Source organism: Leucopleurus acutus (genome assembly GCF_964270905.1).
Source record: "Leucopleurus acutus genome assembly, chromosome: 7".
Taxonomy (NCBI): Eukaryota; Metazoa; Chordata; class Mammalia; order Artiodactyla; family Delphinidae; genus Leucopleurus; species Leucopleurus acutus.
In genome coordinates, this window is record NC_139150.1 from 70,724,517 (window position 1) to 70,746,993 (window position 22,477).

At 39.7% G+C, this 22,477-nt stretch overlaps 1 protein-coding gene and 1 pseudogene across 2 annotated transcripts in view; one reads left to right on the plus strand and one right to left on the minus strand.

Moving 5' to 3' along the window:
- Positions 1 to 1,163: 1,163 nt before the first annotated feature.
- Positions 1,164 to 6,146, minus strand: CDKN2B (cyclin dependent kinase inhibitor 2B). The gene is made up of 2 exons (XM_082843681.1): positions 5,921 to 6,146; positions 1,164 to 3,239 (listed from the first exon to the last, which is right to left on the minus strand). Exons 1-2 carry the CDS (start codon positions 6,053 to 6,055, stop codon positions 2,979 to 2,981), a joined length of 396 nt encoding a protein of 131 aa, XP_082699807.1. The 5' UTR covers positions 6,056 to 6,146; the 3' UTR covers positions 1,164 to 2,978.
- Positions 6,147 to 6,250: 104 nt separating this feature from the next.
- The window catches only part of LOC309963814 (origin recognition complex subunit 6-like), a 59,706-nt pseudogene continuing 43,479 nt past the window's right edge, over positions 6,251 to 22,477 (plus strand). The window contains exon 1 of the transcript in view: positions 6,251 to 6,451. The product of the transcript in view is annotated as an origin recognition complex subunit 6-like (transcript). The remainder of the gene's footprint in view (positions 6,452 to 22,477) is intronic.

Sequence of the window (22,477 nt, forward strand, 5' to 3'; positions counted from 1 at the left end):
GGAGAAGATATTGAAAGTATTGTGATTCAACTCTTGTTGCTCCTTCAAGTAATTTTTAAAATTAAAATGTTCTTATTTTCTTACTTATTTCTCCCCGTTTCCATCTTTTTAAGCTTGGTAATTGAACACTGTGAAATTATGCCAACCTAAAATTTATTTTTCAAGTTTTCACAAGATAATGAAATAGTTTGTTGATAGTGAAAACTTAGTAGTCATGTCAGATTTTGGTTATGATTAGCTGCTGACATAAATACCAAAGCAGACTTCTTAGTCTGCTAAGAAGATGACTGTAGATGACACCAGCTTTTGCATTTGTTTCAGAAGGCAGTCCACAAGAGTGCTTCCAAGATTATTTCTATCATTTTTGAAGATGACTACTTCTACTTGCTCTTTTTTCTTTTCTTTTGGTAGAGTGGCAACGTCTTGAACGTTGGAAAAATTATACCCTATCATAAAAATAATCAGCCTCTGATAAAGCATAAAAGGAAAATAAGCATTTGTTTTTTAAAAAATAATTGATACTTGCAGAGGTGGTAAAAAAAATCCCTATTCACTACTACATATTAACACACAAGTAGTTTGTTTTTAACATTTCCCATAAAAGGAAGGACAATATAGAATCTCAATGTGGTTGGTCTAAGTTAAATTAGTTTTATTTATTTGCTGAAGGTCAGTTACCTAGCTTCATAAAATGAACTAATTTGGTCCTGGACACCATATTCATATTGCTTTTGTCATAATATAGAAATAAAATATAATAAAGCATTCCTATGAACACACTTTCCCAAAGCCATTTGGAACTGTATGGATCTTGAGCTCTCCGTTTGAATCTATTTTTCATTCCTTATATCTGAAATTACTAATTTTAGCCATTAGAACACAGGAAATTTTAAATAGGTTTTGCTTTCATAGTAAATCATCCTTGTTTTCTCATCCATTCACTCGGCTGAAAAAGGAAATATAAAAATGAGGCCAAATGAATACATTATTGAATTCTGAATTTATTTCACTTCCAGATCTTGCAATGAAGGTCAGGTAGTAAGATGTGTACAAACCTTGGTAATATTTTAGATTTAGATACAGAAATTAACACGTATATTTTTCTGTAATTGTAAAATAGAGCCAGAAGCAGGGCTCATGTATATAGAGCTATATTTGCTTGCATGTATCCTTCAAAGTGAAATCTTAAACAGATTTAACAGTATATACTTCTTGTGCTGCTGATAAAACACATTGACCAAATCTGCCTACCAGGTGGATTTGAAATCTGAATTTACTTTTACATGTATTCATAAATTACTATTTCAGTGCAACCAGGTGGTACTTGATTTTCCAATAATGTATGATGTTTTGGTTTTGCCAAATATATAGATATATATATTTGCCGAATATATATATATATTTGCCAAATATATATATAATATATATATAATATATATATGGCTGTGGATCTCACAGAACCCTATAGTACCCAACCACATTTTCTTGATTTAGTTTCCCTTAATATCAGGTTGTCATCAGATTCCACAATTTCTTTAAATTAGGAATGGAATCATGTTTTAAGCCAAAATCTTGGAGTCCAATCTCAATTTTTTTTACATTAAAACAGTGAAATATCAGTTATTCCAATGCTGTAATGTATCAAGCAACACTGGAAATTAAATCCCCAACAGTACACCTTTAGTTTGTTCAGCAGATATTAAGACATTCCGCGAGCCATCATCATATATTTTCGACAGTTTTATATTCAATCTACTCTTAGCAACGCGTTGGGAAATATCCTGAGATAATTTACTGGGTAAGTGCATGGATCTTCTAAAATACATTTGTAATATTTCATTGTTTGACCCCTGAGACTGTAGTAAAGGAAACAGAAAATTTAACAGAGAAATAAATAGGTTAAGGATCAAAGCAATCTGGGCGTTGCTACTGTGCCATAGCTTCGTGTAAAAGCTGTAGTTCTTCCTCACCTCTTTCCCAAGGGCCACGAGTTACTTTGTTATTTAAAGTCTCCGTAAGTAAGACTGCTATTGAAGAACCACCCAGAAGTACAAAATATCACGAAATCTTTTCAAGTGGCAATTTACAGGGGGCTCTCTGTATCCTACCGTTCATAGATTAAACAAATCGTTACAGTTAACTGCCTACCTACAGTTGCTCTCGCTACAATCCCCGACTTCAGTCTGTGCGCGGACTGCTGGAACGCCGCAAGAATCTCGCCTTGATTTAACAACAGCAAACGAGCGCCCCTTTCGGAGAGCTGTTCAGAACCACCTTGCCCTGGGGACTTTAGAATAAGCAGGCAAGTTCGAGATGGCTTCCGGGTCCTCTCTTCTCCGTCACTATCCGGTGTAGCTGGGCGCGAGTCCCCAAGGCTTCCAGTATGGAGCGTTTTGCACGTGACCTGCTCTGCTCCGTGCAGCTTGTAAAGAAAGAGCTCACGACGACCGTCATCATTGCTTGGTCCTCCGTCTTCAGCTTTGCCCTCATATCCCCAGGGCCTAACGCCTGACGTAGGGGCTTAAAGGGGGGGGGGGTCCTTCAAGGTCAATGGGGCGAACGTTATCACCTGCCTCCCACCCGAATGCCAGTCACCGCCGCCTCCCACTCCGCCCCAGCATCTTTTGTGTGAAGATTCGCAGCGCTTGGGTTCCTTCGCGGATTTCTTCATGTGCCACTTTTCGCCAGAAAACCCTGAAAAATAAACCTGGGAATTCCACATTCGGCTCCTAGATCTCGCTGGAAATCCATTTGCCCCACCTCTCTGCGTTTCACTTCACGGTGAGTGTCGAGGGCTGCATCCAGAGAAAAAAAGAGAAAAAAAATTTCTTCCCGGTCTGCCCCTCCTTCCCTGCGGGGAATCAGGTCGCCCAGGAAGACTTCCGCCGCTCCACGTTTGCAGACCTCATTGAACTAAGTTGGGGTGAGGAACTGGAGAGAAAAGAAAAATCGTTTGGGGCGGCTGTGTGCAAGCGCCATCAGTCCCCCTCGGCCGCGCGCAGGTAGCGGGCGACGTCGCGGTGGCCCCGCTCCTCAGCCAGGTCCACGGGCAGGCGGCCCCAAGCGTCGCGCACGTCCAGCCGCGCCCCGGCTCGGTGCAGCGCCACCAACGTGTCCAGGAAGCCCTCCCGGGCGGCGTCGTGCACGGGTCGGGTGAGGGTGGCGGGGTCTGCGCAGTTGGGGTCCGCACCGTGGAGCAGCAGCAGCTCGGCCACGCGGGCGCTGCCCATCATCATGACCTGCCGGAGAGAGCAGAGCGGTCAGGACCGGGGTGGGGGCAGGTAGAGTCTTCTCAAAGAAATACCTATTCATGATCCAGAGACTCTTACAAGCCTCAGGAGTCTAGTTAAGCTTCATTTGCTGACGCAATACCATCCCCCCCAACCCCCGGCCCCAGCCCCAATTATACTCTACTCAGCCCTAATTAGTTCCATTTTATTCTCCAAACGTGGGAAGACAAGAAAGAGCTGATGATAAACTGCTTATCGCCGTTGTGGGAGATTTCTTTAAAATTTCCATTGAAACAGGGGAGTCTATTTTGTTAAATGATTTATGGGTGGAGTTAAGACTTTTAAAGTCTTAATTATTTTCCTTTTTCTTTCCTCTACCCCAGCCATAATCCCAGTCTAAAAAATTTACTAGGCAGTCAGCTGATATATTTATTTTAGAAGTCAGAGCAGTGCTTTAGGAGAGAAAATAAGAAACAACTAAGTCTAAAACAAGGTTTACTTTGTTTAGTTCTTGCAGTAAATCCCCTGTGGAAGGCATTTGCTTTTCACTGTTATATATGTCTCTGCTCATAAAGGGAATACAGTCCCACAATTGGAGCCAAAATTGGAGATAAAAGGGAAAAAGTAAAGTCATGCATAGTTTTATAAGATGATGAAAACAAATTGTTTTTAATGAATGGTTCACCACTTTTAATATTTAACATTATAGATAAAGGCTAACATTTAGAGGATAATATATTTGAGGTAATGTAAAATAAACACTATATTTACATTGTACAGGATTTTATAATGTTGAATAGTAAACATTTCGCTATCTAAAAAAGAGCTTGGATCTTAGCAGTCACATCAGAGCAATGCATAATTTAGAAAAAGGATGTTTTGGAGCAGTAATCCTATAGTATCCATTTATGTACATGTACATTATGCAAGTATTTACCTTCTCATTTTAACAATAAAACAAATTTCTTAATGTTTATCCATTCAAGTTTCCGATTTCCATTATTTTATTTTTTTAAACATCTTTATTGGAGTATAATTGCTTTACAATGGTGTGTTAGTTTCTGCTTTATAACAAAGTGAGTCAGCTATATATATACATATATCCCCATATCTCCTCCTTCTTTCGTCTCCCTCCCACCCTCCCTATCCCACCCCACTAGGTGGTCACAAAGCACCAAAGCACCGAGCTGATCTCCCTGTGCTATGTGGCTGCTTCCCACTAGCTATCTATTTTACATTTGGTAGTGTATATATGTCCATGCCACTCTTTCACTTCGTCCCAGCTTCCCCTTCCCCCTCCCCGTGTCCTCAAGTTCATTCTCTGCATCTGCGTCTTTATTCCTGTCCTGCCCCTACGTTCTTCAGAACCATTTTTTTTAGATTCCATATATAATAAAATAATTTTTGATAATTAAATATACAAAATGTTGTTATATGTTCTTGTGAGTTTATGTTTTAAAATGTACCACGGAATCAAAAGATAGTATGCAAAAATTTTTTGTTTGTTTCATGGATATTAAAAACATCTATTTCCTCCCTTAGAAACCATGATATGATTTCTATTAGTGAAGTAAAGGGCATTTCATACATAGAGAAGAGGCGGAAAAGTGGTTCTTAATATCTCAGAATATGGTGAATTAAAAACGACAAACCTCTTTCTACAATTAATATAATTTGAAGTCTTTAAGAGCTACTTTACATATTGTTGCTGCTTTAAACAATCCGTCATTTCTTCCAATATTTTCTATGAATTCAAAATGAATGAATACATATCTTCTTTAAAATCTACACAATTAACAAGATTCCTTAATAACGGCTTGGTTCTGGAAGGTGATTGTGAGGTGAATACTAAATATGACCATAATAGTCAACAATAAAACACAAAACATTACCTTATATTTTAAAGAAATTAAAAAATATATTTAGCACTAATTAAAGTGGGATTAATAGTTAAACATATTGAATAAATGAATTTTAACAATGAAGAGACTATTTATGAAGGCCCTTTGCCATTTAACAAAGCTGCAGCAATGCTTATGTAATCCAAGCATTCAGTATAACTAAATAAAAATATATAGAAGCACATTTTTTTCTTATGTAACACTCAAGAGACACTGCTTACATAAAAGGAATTAAGTATTGTGGTTGAGAAATCCTGTCTTTTTTCTTTGTATTCAATTCGTCTGTATGAGGAAAGAATACAAAATTTCACATCACAGCTTAAAGATTCAGGGTGATTGTTTTTTCATGTGCCGTGATTTTGTATGATTCCTTAAATTCAGTCCAAATTGTGTACCTTGTAATTTAATTATCTCTTATCGTTGAAAGTTGATCGCTGTTTGTTGAAAGACAAACAGATAAGACAAAACAGTTCTCCTCCCCAAATAACCTCTCCTCTTCCCCTTTCCTCTCCAATTGAACCTATCCCTTGCATCTCTTATGAAATGGGAGAGGGGATATTGGTCTTTTTCCCCCCATTAAAAAGAAAACCAAACAAGTAGTGGGGTTTCCAATACCTTTCTTTAAAATTTTTTGTGGGTGAAAACCTGCTTTACACCTGAGCTGAATACTAGAGCAAGAGAGACAGAGGTCTAAGTCGGTGGAGATCTCAGTCCCCAGCCGCTTCCCACGGAGGCCGCGGTGCCGTGTTTGTGCGCCCCCTGACGGCGAGGCCCGGGGCCCCCAGCTACCTGGATCGGGCGCCTCCCGAAGCGGTTGAGTCTGTTGGGATCAGCACCGGCTTCCAGGAGCTGCCGCACGGCCTCCACTTGCCCCCGCGCCGCGGCGTTGGAAAGGGCCGCATCACCGCCGCCACCACTGAGCATGCCCTTGTCCTCCTCGCTCACTTCGCAGCCCCCAGGCGCAAAGTGTCCCGGATAATCCACCGCTGGCCGTGAGCTTCGCAACACGCCCCACCCCTCCTTCCCACCTCGCCCTAGCGGGCTCTGCCCACTCCGTAAGAGCTCAGTTCAGCTTCAGTCCCCTTTCGCCGTCCTTCTGCGGCTTGGGGGGTCCGTCCAATGGCCGAAAGGCCTGTAGTTAAGCTGGGCTTTTCCCGGATGGCTCCCAGGAAAAGGCCCCTCGCGCAGCCGCAACGTCGCGCGATCCACTCTGGCCGCAGAGTGCGGGCGCGTTGCAGCGTCCTCACCGCCGAGCTACACTCTGCCGGAGTGGAGAGCCAGCAGGGACTGAGTTCGTTTCCAGCGGGGCAGTCGGGCTGGGTGCTTCCCACCTCCTTAGGCTCCGCCCCCTGTCCGTTCGGGCATGTCCCACTGTGCTGGCTGAGAGGCCTGGCAGGCAGCTGACGTTACAGCCGCGAGGGTAGGGGCCAGGAAGAGCAGCCCAGAAGGTGCCCGGCCGCACGCGCCAGACACCGCAGAGCGGATCCCGCTGCGCAACTCGCTGCGGGGTGTCCAGCAATCCTAGGCTAAGTTTTTTGGAAAGGTCGAATCAGTGCACTCAGCTCTTAATCACCTCCCTCCAGCAGGCGGAGCAGAGGATTTCTATTCCTTCCGTCCCGGGGCAGCTGGTTTCACTAGAAGTTAGTCGCTCCCTGTGTAATCAAAAGGCTGAGAGAAAGGCATTTAAAATAACCTCGTCTCTCTTAAGATGTCTTAAAGTGACAGCTCTGCACCTGTCATGCTGGTGAAATTCATCCCCAGGCGGTACTTGAACTTCACTAGCTTCACGTCTTGCATCAACCTTAGCAATTTGGGGGGGGGGGAATATCTTCCTACTTGAATGAGCCAAAAATCAGTCTAAGTGAAAAATCCTGAGAATGCTGCTTTGAATGTACTTTTTATTCTTTTCATCTTTGAATTATGGATACAATCCTAAAACAAAACCAAACAAGAAAAACGAAAAAACAACTCTCACACACAGCTAGTTTGAGATTGAGAGTTATAGCTTGGTACCTCACTTAAAAATATATATTTTAAGAATCTGAGATCCCAGTTTCATGATATTTGAACAACCTATTTTTCTTTGCACTCTTACCTATTTAAACCCACCTCAGCAAGTATTTGATTTCCATTTATCATAGGTAATAAAGGAAATTATGCCGTAATAATGAAACATAATAAAACAGGGATGTGGTTCTGGACCTGTCATTAAACTGTCATTAAACCCACTTCTGAAGATTTAAAGGCCAAGTGCTTTGCTTTTCTTCCTAATCTTTTTAAGTGAGTTTGTATTAACATATGCGTTGCTTTTTTTTTTTTTTTTTTTTTTTTTTTTTGCGGGTGTGGGCCTCTCACTGTTGCGGCCTCTCCCTTGAGGAGCACAGTCTCCGGACACGCAGGCTCAGCAGCCATGGCTCACGGGCCCAGCCGCTCCGCGGCATGTGGGATCCTCCCGGACCGGGCCACGAACCCGTGTCCCCTGCATCGGCAGGCGGACTCTCAACCACTGTGCCACCAGGGAAGCCCATGCGTTGCTTTTAAGGTTAAAAAAAATTACAGGTGATGCTCTACTGAAATAGGAAGAGGACCACAAGTTATGTATCTGTTGCCTGAAAACTTTGGTGAGCAGTTCTCATGCTCCTAACATTTAACAGCTCTTATCTATAACATCATTTTTGGTTTAGAGTACTGAGAAACACAATCTTAAAGTGAGGGCAATTGCTTGGTTACTCACAAATGAGAGACTCCACGTGTTTCTTCTAGCATATCTTAGCTTGGATTCCCCTCCTCCCAATCCACTGTAGAATAAAGAAGAGCTCTTTACAGACAGGGTAGGGGGTGGCATGGAAGTGGTGATTATGGCTAAAGATTTGCTGACTGAGCCTCAATAGAGTTGAAATTAACCTGGATGGGGAAGGGAAGGGGGCAGCATTAATAACAATTTTTCTCTCTCTTACCACACCACATTTCTTAGTTTTCAGGTTCTTAATTCCTCTACCTTTCACTCTTTTTTTTAACATCTTTATTGGCGTATAACTGCTTTACAATGGTGTGTTAGTTTCTGCTTTATAACAAAGTGAATCAGTTATACATATACATATGTCCCCATGTCTCTTCCCTCTACCTTTCACTCTTATTTGAACCTCCACTCTTATCTAGCAAAAAACTGTCTTTTTATTTGTTGATGCTGATTCTATTATGGTCTGGCCAGAAGAATAGAAATCTACTGCTGGGTGAAAAGCATGGATGAGCTGTTTTCATCTAGTCTTAGAGGCCAGTTCCCATGCACAGTGTATTGGGGATTACAGGTGTGCCAGTTGAATGGGAGAAGGAAGAGAAAAGATGGACGGTAGGAAGCCAGGGTCTTTGAAATAAATGGCATTGCTTCTTTGCCAGTTACCTGGAGGGGCTGAGTCACTATACTGATATTGGTGGGTGTGTTGGCAAATGGGCTCAGTCAAGAATATCTTCATCAGAACAGCCTGATTACTCTGAAATTTAGTGCACAGCCAAATGCAACAAGGCAGGTTGCCTTTTAAAGGAGTATTGTTGGATCTGCCCTCTAATGGATTCAGTAATTAAATTTAGTTCAACAAAACTTAGTTCAGCATATCCTATAACACAGTTCACAGTTGGATAAGATATGGGTCCTAGATTTTAAGAAACTCTCCCTAGTGGCATTTAAACCAACAAATAGAGTTTCAGAAGCAATGCAATCCCTATCAAAATTCCAACGGCATTTTTCAAAGAAATAGAACAAATGGTACTAAAATTTCTATGGAACCACAAAAATCCCCAAATAGCCAAAGCAATCTTGAGAAAGAAAAACAAAGCTGGAGGCATCATACTTTCTGATTTCAAACTACATTACAAAACTACAGTTATTAAAACAGTATGGTATTGGCATAAAGACAGATACATAGATCAATGGAACAGAACTAGAAGCCCAGAAATAAACCCACACTATGTGGTCAATTAATTTATGACCAAGGAGCCAAGAATATACAATGGGGAAAGGAGAGCCTCTTCAGTAAATGGTATTGGGAAAACTGGACAGCCACATGCATAATAATGAAACTTGACAGCTATCTTACACCATATACAAAAATTAACTCAAGATGAATTAAATACATGAATGTAAGACCTTAAACCATAGAACTCCTAGAAGAAAACATAGGCGGTAAGCTCCTCGACATAGGACTTGGCAATGACTTTTTGACTCTGACAACAAAAGCAAAAATAAGTAAGTGGGACTACATCATACTAAAAAGCTTCTTCACAGAAAAGGAAACCATCAACAAAATGAAAGGCAACCAATGAATGGGAGAAAATATTTCCAAACCATATATCTGATAAGGGACTAATATCAAAACATATAAAGAACTCATACAACTCAGTAGCAAAAAACCAAGCAATCCAATTAGAAAATGGGCAGAAGGTCTGAATAGACATTTTTACAAAGAACATACAGATGGCCAACAGGTACATGAAAAGATGCTTAACGTCACTAATCACCATGGATATGCAAATCAAAACCACAGTAAGATATCTCACACCTGTTAAAATATCTATTATCAAAAAGACAAGAAATAACAAGTGTTGGTGAGGATGTGGAGAAAAGGCAACCCCTGTGTACTGTTCGTGGGATGTAAATTGATGTAGCCACTGTGGAAAACAGTTGGAGTTTCCTCAAAAAATTAAAAATAGAACTACTGTATGATCCAGCAATTCCATTTCTGAAGAAAATGAAAATACTAACTCAGAAAGACATATAAATTATTTACAATAGCCAAGATATGGAAACAACCTGTGTGTCCACTGATGGATGAATGGATAAAGAACTTGATATATATATATCTGCTGCAAAAGACTGAAATCTTCCCATTCATGACAATGTGAATGGACCTTGAGGGCATTATGCTAAGTGAAATAAGTCAGACAGAGAAAGACAAATACCATATGATCTCTTTTATATGTGGAATCTAAACAAAAACAATCCCCCACCCCCCAAGAAACAAAAGAAAAATAATCAAGCTCATTAATACAGAAAACAGATTGGTGGTCCCAGAGGCAGGGGGTGGGAGTGTGTGAAAAATGTTTGAACTTTCTCTCTTTTTTAGTTTAAATAAATATAAAAAACGCATTTCCCACTTTTATTGTAATAACAGTCTCCTCTTTCTCAGCTCTATAATTTCTCCTTTGGTATATTCTAATTTGAAGTCTAGTTCACCCCTACAGCAAGTCAGAATACTTGTGAAGGTTAGGAAGACAACTACAGCTCTTGCTACTGCAGCTGGTTACAAAGCCACTACTAATAATCCTTGTCTCCCTCTTCAACTCCCTTTCTAGATTCCCTCACTCTTAGCACATCTAGTTATCTAGGTGTCTAACTTAGTAGGTTAAGTAGACCCCCATTCCTGAGAGTTGTGAGCTAGTAACCATGCCCTTTCACACCATGGCTGGTATACTTGTCCATTTACTATCACAATTGGACAGATAAATATCGAGATATTCCAGTGGATTACCTGGATATCAAATGCTTTTTTACTGAATGCTTCTAGATTCAGAAGCCCTATCTTTTCCTGATAAACATGATCAATTATCCTCTTTAGGAGAGATGACTCCTATACTTCCTAACTGGTCTCTTAGCATGAAGAGCCTGAAGTGATTGGGCAGCATCTAGAGCTTAAATGGGACTCTTCCAACATCTCATGGTAAAATTGTTCTCTCTATATGAACCAAGATTTCCAGGCCACAGATATTAGAATTGTAAGGATGGAAAATATAAATTCCTCGTGTGGGTTACAAAATATGATAAATAGAGCCACTCCTGGCAATGGTCAGAGAGGTAGCGATGTCTGGGTTCCAGAGGAGGGCCATCCAGGATGACATAGAATCCTAGCTCATGATCAGAACAACAGAGGAAACCTAGGTAAAGTTTCAGGTTTCCCAACCAAAATGAGTTCAGGATAGAATTTACTCTTATGAGAGTTCTGTCCTATGACAAGACAGCATTAGGATTGAGGAACTGAAGGAAAGGCTACTAGTGATGGATAATCAAGGTACTCAAGAACTCAGAAGTAAAACAACAGATTACATGCAGATTTGCTTTTTGAAAAGGTAGACATAGGGATAGATGAAAATAGTGCTTGAATATACTACTACTACTATGACTATTACTACTACTATATAAGTATACAACTCTAAAATGAATACTTGTATGACTGCATAAAAATATGCCTGCATGAATTACAAATCCAGGTGAGCATGAAAGCTAAGATCATAAATTTTCCTTAAACTGAAATGAATTTTCCTGGCCTAGTCTTCTGAAACTGCATGCTTCATCAGCATAGGTAGACATGACATGGTGGAGAAGAGAGGAAGAGTGGAGTGGGTACAAGCTGGCCAGTGCTTAAAAAAAAAAAGGCTCCTAGATTTTAAGAAACTCTTTCTAGTGACACTCAAAACTAACAAAACTAACAACAAGAGTTTCAATTTAATGTGATAACTTTACTGAGAGATACATCTACAGGGTACCTTGGAAGTAAGAAAGAGGGGAACTTAAAAAGTGCAGGGAATTTCCTTAGAGGTGTTGCAGCTGAAGGGAGTCTTTAAAGAATGCATTGAAAATCAACTGTTTCCTATGTTCTTGCTTTGAGCCTTGGATTTCCTTAAAACTTAACAAAAAGGTTAGTAAAATATAGCCTGAGCCAATATTTGAGCCACCTTCTTAAGTGGTGGGTATGGGCAAAGTGTCTAAGAAATAAAAACTATTTGAAGTTGATAAGATGGAAGAGAATGGTTGTTGTTGAAGGAGACATAGATAAAGAATGTTAAGATAGGAAGAAACCCAAAGAGCGGAAATATTGATAAGCTTCCCAGAGGCAGATATGTGAGCTGCACTAGACAAATTGACTGGAAAAGAACTTTGGGCAGGGAAAAACTTTTCCAGGGGTATGCGTGGTTACTAGCACCACGGACAGCGCTTCTCTATTAAGCAAAATCTGGGTGGTCCTAACCCACTCCAAACTGAGAATTCCTGAGGAAGCTTCAAACTTGATCTTCCAAGGCCTTTTTCTCCCCTGAAATTTAAAGGAAACCACATGGAAGCTCAGTGGACTTCTTTACAAAACCAACCTGCTCAACCTGGTTTCCAAATATTATTGGATTTTCTAATATTCTCTATGTAAAGAATATTAAATATCCTCTATGCTTAAAAGATGAGAGGAGAAATTACACTTGTCTACTCTGTTCCAAATGTTTTAAAGTATTATTTTATTTAATCCTCATAAAACTCTTATGCAACATGCACTCGTATCTCACTTTTACAGGCAAGACAAAAGAGAAGTTAAGTCACTGGCATACTAGCTAATCATTGCTGGAGGAGTAGTCTAACCTGTGTGGCTTCAGATCCTCTACCATTTGCACTACATAGGGTTTTCAGCAGCTGTCATTGTAGGCTTAACTGGAAAGAAAACACAATAAACTAGTTTATAATTATTTTTCAGTCTACAGTGTGTTTTCCAGATGGCTCACCCTCACAACATATCCTTAATAGACTTCAAAGGTGACTTTTCACACATAATACAATAGCACATTTGTCTTGGACAATAGAGTGAGATAATGAAACGTTTTACCTCTTCCTGAAACCCAGTTGTCTCTAGGGTGAAACACAACCTATTGTTAATGCTTTAAACACATTTAAGAGATGAAATGGATGAGAACATAGTGGGCAATTGAAATTTGGAATAGTCACAGCTCTGCCTTTTAATAGGGTGGATTATTTACAAGTGAGAAGGGAGAGAAAGTAAACAGTAAATTGGCATAGAATTTAGGAGGTTAATAGAAGGGAAGGGATAGAATCAGTTTCAATATTATAAATAGTTCAGATCCCTAGTGAAAATGTTTATATTCTAGTTGGTGAAACTATGTATGAACTCACTATAAAAGTGTGAATAAAATCAGCTGAGTGACCAAGAGAAGTAGTTCCATAATCATGTCCTCACTTGTGTGTGTGTGTGTGTGTGTGTGTGTGTGTGTGTGTGTGTGTGTTTTGGTTGGATCTAAGACAGTGATTCTAAGTTGGGGGAGAAAGAAATTCAGAATCATTTTTGTGGCTTTTTCAAGCTATATATGACCCCCATCTCACCAGGAGGCTTGATTCTCTCCATTTCATCAGTTGAGATTTATTGCTCCAGGATCCCCATAAATGGTTCTAAGTCTAATTGAATGATGGACATATACATCATTTTAGCATCTGTATTAGTTTTCTAGGGCTGCCATAACAAAATTCCACAGACTGGGTGGCTTTAACAACAGAATTTTATTTTTTCCGTTTTGGTTTTCTCTCCTTGGCTTGCAGATGGTCTCTCTCCTGCTGCCGCTTTACATAGTCGCCCTGTGAGCATGCAAGCTGCTGCTATCTCTTTTGTGTGTCCAAATTTCCTCTCCTTATAAAGACACTAGTCAGATTGGATTAGGGCCGCCCCCCAGCCTCATTTTAACTTAATCACCTTAATGCCTTATCTACAAATACAGTCATTCTGAGGTACTGGGTGTTAGAGATTTAACATATGAATCTTGGGGGACACAATTCAGTCCATATGGAGTCTCTTCCAATTTTTACACATATCACTTTTCATTGCTTTTTAAAAACTGTTGTTAATAATTTATTTATATGAATAAGGATGAAAATAAAATCAACACATTGAAGTTGATTGAAATTTTTACCAGTCTCTTGTGTCTCTTCTAATCTATCAGTACCCCTCTTTCTTTCTTTCTTCTCCTTCTCCTTCTCCTCCTCCTCCTCCTCCTCCTTCTCCTTCTCCTTCTCCTTCTCCTCCTCTTCCTCATCCTTCTTCTTCTTCTCCCTTTCAATTGATTTGTTGCAGGAATTGAGTTGTTAATTCTGTGGTTTTCTGAAGTCCGGACTTTACAGAATGCTTCTTCATGATGATATTTAACATTTTTCTCTGTCACTTGTATTTCTTATCATGTGGTATTTAGATCTAGAGTTTGGATGTGACTCAGGTTTGATATTTTGGCAAAAATACTTCATAAGTAGAATTGTAAACTTCCACCAAGAGGCACATAATCGATTATCTCTTTTTCTATGACTTCAGCAGCCACTGATAATTATTTCTTAGATCTAATATTTCCTTAGGGGTTGCAAAATGGTGATATTTTAATCCTATCATCCACTAGCTGGAATACTTCTATAAGGAGAAAAATTTCTTCATTATCTGCTTGGTTGCCCTCAGGTATATATAAGAGACAGAATGAATACTTTATTTTCAAGTTTTCAAAATGGTGAGTTGAGTCCCTAGCCTCTTCCAAAGGTGATTACTGATTTTTAAATTATTGTAAACATATGCATTTAAACATAATTGGTGTGTTTCAATTTACTATAATTATCATTCCTATTGATGCTCAAGCCCTATCTTTGGCCACTGGGAGCTCCTGCAAGTTGGCTCTTGAGTCTTTTTAACATGACTTCAGTAGTCTTTGACAGAATCCTTGATTTCTGGTATGACAACATATTCCACTCTTATCCGGTACATTTCCTGCACTACGCATGGTATCAACCATTTCTCAAAGGAGCACTGATTATTTTTCAGTGGGAAATGGTATTTAAAAAGCACAACCTGAGTTCTGGGGACCTTATTGCTACCCAGTTGGTCATAGTATTTCTAAGCCTTTGTGTTTATAAATAAAACATAATTAGTTTCTTAGATCAGAATATTTACATACATTTTCACCTACATGAATGAGGACTTACATACATTTTCACCTACATGAAGAGGACTTACTGCTCAACTTAGACATGTTGAATAATACAGCAATATAGGAGTCAGTAATTACTTGTGACATGAAGTTCTCTGTCTTTCTCTTATATTGGATGTCTAGTTTTCATGTTAGGATCTGGTGAATTTCACAACTCTTACTATTGTAGATGGAATATCAGGAGGGGGAATAAGAGGTTGAGTTACCTGAAAAACATTTTCTCAAAGTAGAGATAGTTACTTAATTTCTTGAAATATGCTAAAAAAGATCAGTGAATTGAGAATTTTACTTTATCTTAGTTTTCTTTTGAAGATTGTTATTTGGCATAAATTACATATTTAATTTGTGTTTTTTTTCCCTCAGAGATATGTTATTTCTGAGCTATGTTTAGTACTAATCTTTCATTAGGTATAATGCATACATTTCTTTTTCATTTTTATAAATTTATTTATTTATTTTTGGCTGCGTTGGGTCTTCATTGCTGCGCACGGGCGAGCAGGGGCTCCTCTTCATTGTAGTGTGTGGGCTTCTCATTTCGGTGGCTCCTCTTTTTCCAGAGCACGGGCTCCAGGCGGGCAGGCTTCAGTAGTTGTGGCTCACGGGCTCTAGAGTGCAGGCTCAGCAGTTGTGGCGCATGGGCTTAGCTGCTCCACGGCATGTGGGATTTTCCCGGACCAAGGCTTGAACCTGTGTCCCCTGCATTGGCAGGCGGATTCTTAACCACTGCGCCACCAGGGAAATCCATGATTCATACATATCTGTTAAAGTATTTACCCCCCAGGGCTCTTGGCATAAAACCCTCTCTATAAAATGTAGTAATTTTTTAGAACGTTTTTAAAAATTTTACCAGGCTTCTTTGTTTTAAAAAATGCATGTGCCTGTACAAGCACATGTACAAATATCTCAGCAGGATGAATTGGCTTGAAGATTTGATTAATATGATATGCTGTGGAGCCAGCCCTACATTCAAGCCTCCATCTTCATGAGTTACTGTGAAATGAAAATTGGATTTTTTTTCTCATCTGAAATTGTTGCTCTTGTAGATCTAATCACACAGCACAGACACAATTAAATAATTACCTTATGCATTGCTAGAGAAGCTACATATTCAGAATTTAAGCTCCTTGGAAGAGGAATGTTATCTCTATTTCCATTCACTCCTCCATCTTTTGTAATCTGGCTTTCATTCAGAATCTAGGTAAACTTGGCTAGTGGTTACCAATGATTTTCTTGTTGCTGGATACAATAATCTCAGTCTTCATCTGACTGTAGTTTCTTTCTGCAGCTTTGTATCCCGATGGACTCTTTTTTTCTTGCTGCTTTTAACTTTCTTGCCTCTCATGAAGCCGTCCTCTCATATATTACCAATATGTCATGTGTGTGATGTAAATAATACCAACATGTTCATATCTTCCTAAAAATATATTCTTAATCCACATTTAATTCAACCATATTTTCAGTAACTGCTAAAATAAAATCTTGAACTATTAGCTATCTGTAAAATATTTTACTTATCCATTAAGAAATTTGATATTGAGTCCATACTAAATATCAGATACTATGTGCTAGGTGTAAGTGATGAGGAAATCAGAGAGTATTAGCTATAAAACATGGTAACTGCCATTAGGTAAATGTCCTGGATGCTCTGTGAATGCATAATGAGGGAACTGACTTAGTCTGGTGGTCAAGGAAATTAAGGGATATTTGAGGTGAGATCTGCAAGACTATGTTGGTATTAACTAATCAAGGGAATGGGGCAGTAGTTGCATTCCAGGCTGAAAGAACTGCATCTGGCAAGCTGTGAGGTGGGAGAAAGCATGGACGTATTGAAGAAGTTATGGTTAAGCATAGGGATGGAGGAGGAGAGTATGGCTACTGTGGTTGGAAAAGGAAGCACAGCAAGATCTTGTAGGGCAGTATAAGCCATGGTAAGAATTTTTATCTTTATCTTAAGAAAAGGAGAAGCCATTGAAGTGATGTGATCAGATTTTCAGTTACATAAAAAAAGAAAAAAAATCACTTTAGATGCACGTTGGAGAATGGTTTGGAGAAGAAGCGAAAGCGGATACTAGCAGGCTGGGAGTTCAGAGGAGAGATTTTGGTAGTTTGAACTAAAGTGTCTGTATGCAAGATGGAGAGAAGTAGAATGCTTTAAGATATATTTAATAATTAAGGAATAACTTCAACAGTGTTTAGCAATAAACTTGAGATAGAAGATAAAGGAGAGGAAGATGTTATGCAGGTTTGTATAGCTGAAGAGGTTGGTGATCATGGTTACCAAAACAGGGAACACTGGATGAGGATGCAGTTTGAGGTAAAGATCACAAGTTTGAGTTCAGAGAGCCTGAACTTGAGACATGGTGATATATCCAGGGTGGAGATGTTCAATATTAGAAAGAGCTGAAAGATGTTCAATATTAGTCTAGAGCTCAGAGAGGAGTGCAAATTTTAAATGTAGACTAATTTATACTGAAGTGTAGAAATGAAATTTTATGTCACAATTTTAGCATGGAAGATTCATTTATTTTTCAGAAAAAAATAGTAGATGTTATAGTAATTCTGAAACTTGTCCAGCAAAAAAATTTGATAAAATATGTTGATACCACCTCTTCCATCCCTAAATTTGCTTAATCACTCTGAAGATTTTTTTACACTTCTTTACACTGTTAATTCTTTTTTATTTAAAAAATTGTAGTCTTAACATTTTCTTTGATTATTTGTATATAACGACATGTTCCCAAGATATAAATATACAGGCAGACTTTGGAGATATTGTAGGTTCAGTTCCAGACCACTGCAATAAAGCAAATATCGCAATAAAGCAAGTTGCACAAATTTTTTGGTTTCCTAGCGCGTATAAAAATTATGTTTACACTACACTGTAGTCTATTAGGTGCTAAATTGCATTATGTCTAAAAAAACAAAGTGCATACCTTAATTTAAAATACTTTATTACTAAAGGGACTTCCCTGGTGGCACAGTGGTTAAGAATCTGCCTGCCAATGCAGGGGACACGGGTTCGAGCCCTGGTCCGGGAAAATCCCACATGCCGTGGAGCAGCTAAGCCCATGCGCCACAACTACTGAGCCTGCACTCTAGAGCCCGCGAGCCACAACTACTGAAGCCCGCGCGCCTAGAGCCCGTGCTCTGCAACAAGAGAAACCACCGTAATGAGAAGCCTGTGTACCACAACGAAGAGTATCCTCCGCTCACCGCAACTAGAGAAAGCCCGTGTGCAGCAACAAAGACCCAACGCAGCCAAAAATAAATAAATTTATTAAAAAAATACTTTATTACTAAAAAATGCTAACCATCATCTGAGTCTTCAGCAAGTCATGATCTTTTTGCTGGTGGAGGGTCTTACCTCCATGTTGATGGCTGCTCACTGATCAGGGTGGTGGTTCCTGAAGTTGGAGTGGATGTGGCAATTCCTTAAAATAAGACGACAATGAAGTTTGCTGTGCCCATTGACTCTTCCTTTCACGAAAGATTTCTCTGTAGATGCAATGGAGTTTGCTAGCATTTTACCCACAGTGGAATTCCTTTCAAGACTGGAGTCAGTCTTCTCAAACCTTGATGCTGCTTTATCAACTAAGTTTATGTAATATTCTAAATTCTTTGCTGTCATTTCAACACTCTTCACAGCATCTTCACCAGGAATAGATTCCATCTCAAGAAACCACTTTCGGCTTCTCTGGTGGCGCAGTGGTTGGGAGTCCGCCTGCCAGTGCAGGGGACATGGGTTCGAGCCCTGGTCCGGGAAGATCCCACAAGCCGCGGAGCGGCCAAGCCCGTGCGCCAGAACTGCTCAGCCTGCGCTCTAGAGCCCGCTAGCCACAACGGCTGAAGCCTGGAGCCCGTGCTCCGCAACAAGAGAAGCCCCCGCTCGCCACAGGTAGAGGAAGCCCGCGCGCAGCAACAAAGACCCAACGCAGCCAAAAATGAACAAATAAATAAATTAAAAAAAAAAAGAAACCACTTTCTTTGCTCATCCATAAAAAGCAACTCCTCCTCTGTTAAAGTTATATCTATCATGAGATTGCTGCAATTCAGTTACATCTTCAGGCTCCACTTCTAATTCTAGTTCTCTTGCTATTTCCACCAAATGTGTAGTTACTGCCTCCACTGAAGTCTTGAACCCCTCAAAGTCATCTATGAAGGCTGGAATCAATTTCTTCCAAACTCTTGTTAATGTTGATATTTGGGCCTCTTCTCATAAACCATGAATGTTCTTTTTTTTTTTTTGGTACGCGGGCCTCTCACCGCTGTGGCCTCTCCCGCTGCGGAGCACACAGGCTCCGGACGCGCAGGCCCAGCGGCCACGGCTCACGGGCCCAGCCGCTCTGCGGCATGTGGGATCCTCCCGGACCGGGGCACGAACGCGTGTCCGCCGCATCGGCAGGCGGACTTCCAACCACTGCGCCACCAGGGAAGCCCCATGAATGTTCTTAATGGCATCTAGAATGGTGAATCGTTTCCAGAAGGTTTTCAATTTACTTTACCCAGATCCATCAGAAGAATGACTGTCTATGGTAGCTGTAGCCTCATGAAATGTATTTTTATTTTATTTTATTTTATTTTTTTTGCGGTACACGGGCCTCTCACTGTTGTGGCCTCTCCGGTTGCGGAGCACAGGCTCCAGACGCACAGGCTCCTCGGCCATGGCTCACGCACCCAGCCGCTCCGCGGCATGTGGGATCTTCCTGGACCGGGGCACGAACCCGTGTCCCCTGCATCGGCAGGCAGACTCTCAACCACTGCGCCACCAGGGAAGCCCCGAAATGTACTTCTTAAGTAATAAGACTTTAAAGTCAAAATTACTCCTTGATGCATGGGCTGCAGAATGAATGCTGTGTTAGAAGGCATGAAAACAACCTTAATCTCATTGTATGTCTCTATCAGAGCTCTTGGGTGACCAGGTGCATTGTCAATGAGCAGTAATATTTTGAAAATCTTCTGAGTAGTAGGTCTCGGTAGCAGGCTTAAAATATTTATTTAGTAAACCACGTGTAAACAGATGTGCTGTCATACAGATTTTGTTGTTCCATTTATAGAGCATAGGCAGAGTAGATTTAGCATAATTCTTAATGGTCCTAGGATTTTTTTTTTTTTTTTTTTTGCGGTACACGGGCCTCTCACTGTTGTGGCCTCTCCCGTTTGCGGAGCACAGGCTCCGGGCGCGCAGGCTCAGCGGCCATGGCTCACGGGCCCACCCGCTCCGCGGCACGTGGGATCCTCCCAGACCGGGGCACGAACCCGCGTCCCCTGCATCGGCAGGCGGACTCTCAACCACTGTGCCACCAGGGAAGCCCTGGAGTAGCACTTTTAATTTCCTTCAAGAACTTTTCCTTTTCATTCACAAATTAATGAACTGTTTGGTGCAGAGGCCTAGCTTTTGGCCTGTCTTGGCTTTTGACCTGCATTCCTCACTAAGTTTAATCATTTCTAGCTTTTGATTTAAAGTGAGAGAACTGCAACTCTTCCTTCTACTTGAATACTATTGTAGGGTGATTAATAGGCCTAATTTTAATATTGTCATGTCTCAGTGAATAGGGAGGCTTGAGGAGAGGGAGAGAGACAGGGAAGTTCAGGTTAGTGGAACAGTCAGAACACACACATTTATCCATTAAGTTTGCCTTCTTTCTGTGGGTACAGTTCATGGTGGCCTCAAACAATTACAACAGTAATATCAGAGAAGCTGATCACAGATCACTGTAACAAATATAATAATAATAAAAAAGCTTGAAATATTGTGAGAATTACCACAATATGACACACAGACACGAAGTGAACATATGCTGTTGGAAAACTGGTGCCAATAGATTTGCTTGATGCAGGGTTGCCAAAAATCTTCAATCTATAAAAAACACAATATCTGTGAAGCACAATAAAGTGAAGTGCAATAAAATGAGGGCTGTAATTCATATTAGAATAATCTATTGAATTCAAACTTGGAATAATCTATTGAGAAAATTCAGAGAACTACATAAAAAACACTCAGAAACAATGTCAGGAGAAGGCATTTACCACATAATATACCTGATAAGAGTTTCTTCTAAAGTTTCTCTTTATATATGCACTCTTACTAAGTGAAAAAAATAGTGAGCAAGGCAATATTATTAGAAAATTATCTAAAAATAATGCCCTTTCTGAATGAGGAATGCTTTTCTTCATGGTTGCTCATTTCTGTGTGCAAGTTTGTTTTGATTGTTCAATTCATCTAATAGTCACTCAACAAATATTTATTGAGTGTTATGTGCCAGGCACTCTTCTAGGCTCTTAAGATACATCACTGACAAAATAGTAAAAGATCCCCATCTTCATGGCTCTTATATTCTAGCAGGAGTAGCAATTTTTGTTGTAAAGTTAATCAAATTATAGAAATAATACTTAAAAGAGGTTATTTTAAAATTGAATATACTTCATATTTTATACTCCACCCTCAAACATACAAGGTCTGGCTTATGAAAAATCAATACTCACATCATATAAAGACTTTAAAAATAATTTTTGTTATATGAGTGCATCAATAATAAAACCATTTCCACAAAAATCATAAACAGAAGGCAAAATTATTATTCATCTTAGAGAAACCTTGGTAGAGTTAAAATAAAAGCTTCAAGAAACAGACCTAGGTACCAGAATAAGGCATGTTGGGTTTGGTTTCTAATTTTGCTATTCCCATATTAAATGAGTACTCATAATTCAGTGTTGAAGAACTAGATACAGTTATAAACCAAGGCATAGTTGAAATGAAGGTTTAAAAAAAAATTCTCATAAGCCAAAATTCAGTATCACTATGATGGCAGTTTTTGGATTTTAATTTTGACACTCTAGTCTCAAATTGTGTTTGTTGTGGTTATAATCAAGGCAGTGTTGAAATGAAAGTTTCAAAACAAATTCACGTAAAGAGATAGCAGAAACATAAGCAATATAAAGGCAATTTTAGGATTTTAAATTTGGCACCCTAATCTCAAACTAGCACTTGAAATTTAACAGTGAAGTATTAGATAATGTTTATAAAACAATGTTACTGATTCTGATGTATACTTTGTTAGTACAGTTTGAGGTTCATCTACGTGGTGTTTTGATGGAACTTTTGATGTGAATCTAATCACAGAGGAGACAGTCTAACCAATCCAGATTGTTGGATGTTCTGCAGGAATACTGGCCAGGACTCTTTAAAGGATTCAGAGAAGAGAGAATGTTGGTGGCCATGCTGTGATGGCACCTCCCATCTGGTGTATACCCCAACCCACAAGACTGTGGTAGTCAGTATGGTATGTGCCACTGAGGCACACACCTACTGCTAGTGGTGGTCATCTTCCAGGGCTATGAGGGCAGAGAAGAGCAATGGGAAGATATCTCTTCTAAATTTAATCTGTATATTATTAGAGAATATTTCAATGGCCTGTTTTCAAATATTTACTTAGAATTTTCCATTTTCATGTATTTACTTCTGACTTTGTCTTTTTACAAGTACATTTTACCTTGTATGTGATCACTAAGGTCTGAATATTGTGGTATTAATACCCCATGATTCAAATAAGCAAAAACTTGCTT